Raw genomic sequence first — 7,350 nt, forward strand, 5'->3', positions numbered from 1 at the left:
GGGCATTGGCTGCTACATGTTTCGCATCGATGACTACGAGGTGGTGGATGCCACGGTGCACGGCAACGCTGCCCGCTTCATCAACCACTCCTGCGAGCCCAACTGCTACTCCCGGGTGATCACCGTTGACAGCCAGAAGCACATCGTCATCTTCGCCTCACGCCGCATCTACTGCGGGGAAGAGCTCACCTATGACTACAAGTTCCCCATCGAAGACGCCAGCAACAAGCTGCCGTGCAACTGCGGCGCAAAGAAGTGTCGCAAGTTCCTCAACTGATTGCCGTACCTGAAGGACCTTAACGAGGACTGTTGAGCAAAAGCACCACAATGACCCGCAGCACGCGGGTTTGTGGCGATTTCATGCGTCCGGTCTATGATGGACCACAGCTGCGAGCAGGCCAGGAGCTCCGTCGGCGCCCTCCGCTGATGGTTTTGAGCACAGCAGGCTCAGCAGCTGTCGGTTGCACTGTATATGCAGGAAGGGCCATTTTTTGGGAGGACAGGCCATTTGTAGAAATACCAACATATTGTGCCTCCTTATGTCTCGCTTTCATTTGGCACTCAGAGGTGAGTCAGAAAGTCATGTCAGAAAGTTCCCCCTTCATAATTTATTTATATTTTTGTTTTTATGCATTGGCCCATCCTCCTTAATTTTCTAAATGTTTTGGTCTACTTGTGCTCAGATGTGAACACAGAAGGAAAAAAAAATATCAAAGAACTTGGTTCAATTTTACACCAAAGTGCAATTTGTTGAAGGGACTTTTACTAAAGGTAAAAATTAGAAAATTGTTAGAAATTCTTTTATTTTTCATGTTGATCTAAGTGTCAGCTGTTATTGATGCACATCTCCCCGTCTGAATGTGCCCCGATGCCTTCAGAATTGTTGTGATTTTACTGGAACCTTCCCCTAATCTGACTTTTTGTTTTCCCAAAGAAGAAGAAGGAAAAAAAAGTGTGTAGGTGTGTACATTTAACACTGTAAATAGGAGCTGCTCGTGTATGGCAGCCTGATCAGAGCCGTACAGGTTGAAACACTAGGGGGAGCAGTCGCCACAGGAAGGAAGAGAGGAAATAACAAAGAAGGGAGAAAAAGATTTGTTTTTGTCAGTTTGTATAAAGGATGATATCTGAGGTTGATACCATCTTAAAATTGACTTTCAGTCTGACAGCTTGGTAGCTACATGAAAGTGAGATGAAGCCTCTGGCCTGAGAGAGCGAGGCAGCTAGAGATTCTGGTGGACTGACAGCCGAGGGACCAGAGAAACCTACTGATGTGCTTGAGTAGACGTATTTATAATTGATTTTTCTTTATTTTTGTGGGATTGGGGCCTGTTTTCCAGACGCAGAGACGTCTGCAAGTTTGTGCATGCTGTTGTTGTTATCAAACTTGTTCGGGTAATCGTATAAGCTTGGACTTTTGAGTCACTTTCCAAATTACAGCAGCAAAGAGAACCAAACTTTTGCGCCCTTGAATTGAATTTTTCACTCGGCTTGTTTTCTTCTTGGCCTGTTGTGATAAACATACTGATAGAAAAGAGGGAAAAAATTGTTTCTTTTTTATTTGTATTAAGTCTTCTAAAGTCTTGTCTCTTTGTCTTTTTATTATGGACAGGGAAATATCATGCTTGCTTTTAAAAAAAAATGTAAATAATGTATATTTTTCTACAAAAAAAACCTTAAAAGCACTCACTAGTGAATAGCACTTAATGATGGTATTTATATTTTTAAAAAATTGTATTTATTTTATTGCCATTTTTGTAGAAAATAGGGGTTTACAAACACTAATACTTGGTCTCTATGTTTTGTATCCCGCTGCCTTCCAGAGTTTTTTTTTTTTTTTTTTTTAATAATTGTTTTTGTTTTCTTTTTAAAATTCGTACCCTGAATGTTTTCTTTGATTCCAAAGACTGATGCTGGTCTATCTATGGCTTGGTCCCCATTTAAGTTCAGTCCACCAGTAGCTCTTTTATCTATCCTGGGCCGTTTGGTCAGAGCTGACATTTTTTTATTATTTTGTTGTTGTTATTATTATTATTATTATTATTATTGTTATTTTAATTGTTCCAGTCCTAGCTGACAGTATGGCAGTCATGTGAACTACTATTATGCACTTGAGAGAGAGAGTTTAGATTGTTGATCCATAGCCGACTTCTCCTCTCTCCAGCCTTATTGTCTCCACACCACATCAAACCGAGGATAGAGCCCTTATGGAGGCGATTCTATCAAAGTGGTTCGGTCACTAATGAGCCAAGGGTCGATAGGCTTGCAGCCGATTGGCAATATATGAAATATTTACATGTAAAAACCCCACAAAGATTCCCGTCAGTTTAAGGCATTATGTCCTTGCAAAGACTTTGGCTATAATGAAGAGGTGCCTTTATTTTAATGCTACTTATAGCACTCATCATATCCGACTAGAGCCATTGTATACAATAAAAGAAGCATGGTGTTGTGGTGACTGCTCTTCAATGCTCACCAGCAGTCTGAGATCGTTCTTATACCTTCATCCAGTCTCCTCGTGGTTCACCTCAGTTCGTAAATGCCTCTTCTCTCTTAAAAGCCTTCACGTCCTAAACAGAGTATTTAAACAGAGAGTGACTGGTTCCACTGAGCAACTGAAGCCGATTGCTCCGTTTGTCCCTTTTAAGGAATTCGTCATCGTGACTTCATTGCCGCCTTTTAAGGTTGTTAGCGGCTCGCCCTTCAACCACCCTCTCATTTGGTTTTGTAAAAGTGAAGCTAAAATGGGTTGCACTTTAGCTGTGACACAGGCACTGAACAGGCGTAGGAAAAGCTCCCAATACTGAAACCAGAAGCACAGACCGTCTCTGAGTTTGTGCAACAGGCCCTGATATTTCAAATTTATGGATTGGTGTTGATGACTCCGACAGTGGTGTTTGAGGCTCTAGCAAAGTGCACTTGACTCTGTTTTTATTTAAATTTTTTATTGTTTTACTTCAACAAAGTGAAGGCAGGGACCACACCAGCAGCCCTCTCCTTCCTGACGGTGTGGCGTGTACAAACCTCGGCTGCGCCTTTCCCACCGAGAGCCCCGACGCCTCCGCCGGCGGGCCAGCCGGGCGTACACAGTCCTACACTGACAACCGGGCTTGCTGGGTTCTGCTGCTAAAGGTCAACGATGAATGTATATTCTTCCTCCACATCACCCAACGTGGGTGGATGTTGATGCTTTGTCAGCTATATTCGTTTAGGGGTTTTTTTTGTTGCTTTTTTTTTGTTTGTTTGGTTTTTGTTTGGTTTTTTTTGTTAAGTTGTCGTGTCAGCAACCCCTGGTAGATGTGGAAGACATGTCGATACGACCTCAAAGCCAGGGAGCAGTTTCATTTCAGCACTGGGATTAACACTGAGGCGTAAAACAGCGGGCAGTGTTTTCTGTCTGTAGGACAACAGGTTAGCTCAAACAGTTCACGCTAGCATCGGCCGGCGCCAAGGGCTCTGTCTACGACTCTCTCTTCACGAGAGCCACTTCTGCTTTTTTCAGGGTCAGAGTGTGTTTATTGACGACAAGTCATTTATTTCACCGTTTTTAAAACGGCATAGATACAAATAAGGAAGCTGTCTGCTGTTTCTTTGGTCTTCATTTTACCACGCCACACCAGTGGCACTTCTACGTCATTATCTGTAATTATAGTATAAATACTTAACAATATTATACGGAAACATGCATAGTAATTTCTTGTACTTTAGTATCTATACAATATATGGAATGGACAGACAAACTTAGTTACAGTAGCAAAAACAGCAGATTTATAATGGTTAATAGCAATGTTTCAATGTACTCTATAATGGTTTTGTGTTACAGTACTATCCGCTGAATCTAACGTGCATCACTCTTTTGTATATTGATATCCAGTACCAGTTTTGCTGTGCCTGTGAGCGCTCCTCCTCCGCAGCAGGGAGCGTTGCAGTTCTTTTTGTTTTATTTCTGGAAAGGAACTTTTTTCTTTGGGGGGGGGGGGTGTTAGTTTCTTGTTCGTTTGTTTGTTTTTTGTTTGTTTTTTTTAATGTGATGAGAAATGTAACTGTATTAATGTGGTTGTGAACTTCTTGAGGTCATCCATTTTTTCTGGTTGTTGTAGTGAATGTTTTTTCTTTTTTAATTTTCTTTTATTATTTTTTTAATTTAGTTTTTTTAATGTTTTAACAGGGACTTTTTAGACTGCTTACTTGATGCGGTAAAAATTAGGAGATGGGTTTGTGGAGGCTTACCAGGATTTTAAAGATACCACCAAAATGGCATTTTTCTTTTAAAAAAAAAAAAAAATTTTGTTTTGTTTTGTTTGTTTGGTTTTTTTTGATCAGGTTTTTTTTTCACGTTGGAAACCTCTCTCGTCTCCCTGACCACCTCTTTATCTCTCTCTCCTATGAAGCTTTTGGTTGTACTTATCATGTACTGTTTTTTGTAGAAAGTCATAATGCTGATGTTGAAAACATTTAATTTATTTATTTCGTGCAACATCCACCCTGAATTGTTCTTTTACAAATCAAGGTTTTGGAGAGGTCAGACAAGTACTTAAACCTGTATTTGTAATTTTTCTGATTGTTTCACATGTATAGACGTTAACAGCCTAGGGTGGGTTGCGGTGTCGCAGTAGGACGTGGAAAAGAGGGATCACGAACGGGCTAGTTTGTTTCGCCTTGATTATCTGCCGTTGTCTTATCATTTTCTTCCCGCTCTCTGTAATAACGGTATTCACAGCAGTCATATTTTCTCCCATAAAACAGGCGATCTTTCTTTGTACACATCAACGAAATGAAGGAAAACCACCACCGTGAAAATAAACCACAAACTACTTGGTTGAATGTATAATTTGGAAACAAAGTTGTACATAAGTGTAAAAAGAAAAGTTTCTAATCATGTTTATTTTCTATGCACTTTTTTATTTAAGTGATAGTTTAAATAATAAACATGTCTCCTTTACTCCCCTGTCTCTCGCCTCATTTACTCAAATGTGATTTGTAAAGGATTGCACACTCTGGCTTTTATATACACTTTTCAGATCTCAATGGGGGAAAAACCAGGTCTTTGCGCTGATATGGACTGGGTAATGTGTTAGGAACAAAAAGGATGCCACATTGTTTGATGGAAATGAAAATGATCAGTCCACAGAGGGCTGAAATCAAACACCCCGATAATCAAAGTGATTTTGTTCATTCTGCTGAGATTTAATTGCAGCAACTCAAAATGCTAATCAGTATTTTGTATGAACCCAGTGCGCTTTTATGCATGCCTGACAACATCAGGGCATGCTCCTAATGAGACGACATCACTGAGGTCCTGGAATTCTGAGACTGAAACAATGTCCCAAAGGTGTTGTGATGGATTAAGTCACTCAATGGTATCAATTCCTTGATTTTCCATGGATTGACTGCATACTCTCGCCACATGGTGGTGGGCATAGTTGTGCACCAGGGAGTGGGTCCTGTACAAAGTCGGACAATGTGTCCAAAGATTTCATCCTGATATCTAATGGCAGTCAGGATGCTATTGCCTGTAGAAGTCTGTGTGTCGTTGCATTGATATGCCTACCCGGACCTTCATGTTCAGCACCACCAAACTGATAGTGCTGAACAATGGTACAGGCAACTTAATATTCTCCACAGCTTCTTCAGACCCTTGCTGTCCCATGAGCACAGATTGAACCTGCTCTCATCTGTGTAAAGCACAGGGTGCTAATGATTGGCTTGCTAATTCTGGTATTCAATGGCAAATGGCAGCCAGGCAGTGCCTGTGTGAGCACAGGCTGCACTAGAGGCTCTCAGGTCACATGAAGTCCAATTCTGATTGTTCGGTCAGATGTTCACACCAGTGGCTTGTTGAAGGCACTCTGGCAGTGCTCATCTGGTTCCTCCTGTAAAGGAGCAGATACTGGTCCAACTGATGGGTTGAAGGCCTTCTATGGCCCTGTCCATCTCCCCTAGAGTAACTCTCTGTTTCCTGTAATCTCCACCATGCTTCTGAGACTGTGCTGGGAGACACAGCCTATTGGCAATGGCACATATTGATATGCCATCCTTGAGGACTACCTGTGCAACTTCTGTAGGGTCCAGGTATCCCCTCATGCTACTACTAGTCACAGTGACTCTAGCCAAATACAAAAGTTGTAAAAGGACAATCATGAAAAATGTCAGTGGCCTCCAGCTGGAAAATCATTCCTGTTTTGGGGGTTGTCTCATTGCTGCCCCTCTAGTGCACCTGTTGTTAATTCCATTGACACCAAAGCAGCTGAAACTGATTAATAACCTCCACGGCTATTTAACTGACCAAATCAATATTCCAGAAATTTAACTGACTTGATGTAATAGTCTGATTAAATAGTGTTCGTTTCAGTTTGTTTGAGGAGTGTCAATACAAAAGTGCTGAATGACTAATACTAGCCTACTTTATTCTCCTACAGTGAACATCAAGCTTGAATAATTTTGTACCTTCTGTGAGGTACCTAATTTTTCAGAGCAGACCTTTTAAAAAGTCCACCCACAGATCAGTAATCCCAAAGTGATTCAGTTTACTCCAATGTAACTTTGAGAATCTGCTTTGAACCACAGCAAATGCTTCATTGGTATAACTGCTGTTTACTAAAAAGGGTAACAAGCATCTATTTTGACCTCAAACTCAGAGTGAATTTGTGATCTTCCACTTTGAGCTCATCAGGGGATTCATTTTATAAGGATGAACCAGATTGTTAATTTGGGCATTCCCAAAGGGTTTCTTAGCCCTCTAATGCAGGAGTGTCAAGCATACAGGGGCCAGAATTCCAGGGCAAAGTCTCCCAAGGCTCATAAAATCTGAAGTAAATGGATTGATTTTTATTTTGAGCTATTCTACTCTATCTTAGCACTCTATACAACGCGCCCCATTCACCAAGTCATACAAGCACTTTTTTCTAACATACACATTCATGCTCTGATAAATGGATCGGAGAGCAACTTCAGGTATGTTTCTTGGCCATTACTATAGAAATTTCAGGGTGTTTTGTTTTTTCTTTTAGCTTTATATTAATAAAAAATCTTTTGTTTTAGAATTACAAGGCAGTCTGGGCAACGAGCTGCTGAAACTTTTCTTCAATTGAAACACCTTTTCTTACAATTTAAGCCCAAAGAGTCACACAAGAGTTTGACATCTCTGCTCGAGATGGTTTATTTTGAGTGTGTCCCTTTGAACCTCATATTGAGAGTTCCAGTGAACATTTGGACTTTGTCTCATCATCTGCTTAATTTGTCCTGAAACAACAAGGAAGCCATGAAACAGGTCCTCAGTCAATAGTCCAGGGGTGCCCTCGGCCTCTCGGCCTGGGGCTCGGTCACTCTGGCACGGCTGGCTGCCGGCGG

General features: G+C 41.2%; 1 protein-coding gene across 3 annotated transcripts in view; it reads left to right on the top strand.

The window, feature by feature from the left end:
• kmt2a (lysine (K)-specific methyltransferase 2A) overlaps positions 1 to 3,975 on the top strand; it is a 37,486-nt gene extending 33,511 nt beyond the window's left edge. For all 3 annotated transcript variants that reach the window (XM_005720818.2, XM_005720819.2, XM_005720820.2), the window contains exon 34: positions 2 to 3,975. In XM_005720818.2, coding sequence (XP_005720875.1) covers positions 2 to 277 — 276 coding nt within the window. In that variant the 3' untranslated portion in view covers positions 278 to 3,975. The remainder of the gene's footprint in view (position 1) is intronic.
• Positions 3,976 to 7,350: the final 3,375 nt, after the last annotated feature.

This window comes from Pundamilia nyererei, unplaced genomic scaffold (assembly GCF_000239375.1).
Source record: "Pundamilia nyererei isolate P.nyererei 1_Seehausen unplaced genomic scaffold, PunNye1.0 scaffold00003, whole genome shotgun sequence".
In the NCBI taxonomy this organism is placed as follows: Eukaryota; Metazoa; Chordata; class Actinopteri; order Cichliformes; family Cichlidae; genus Pundamilia; species Pundamilia nyererei.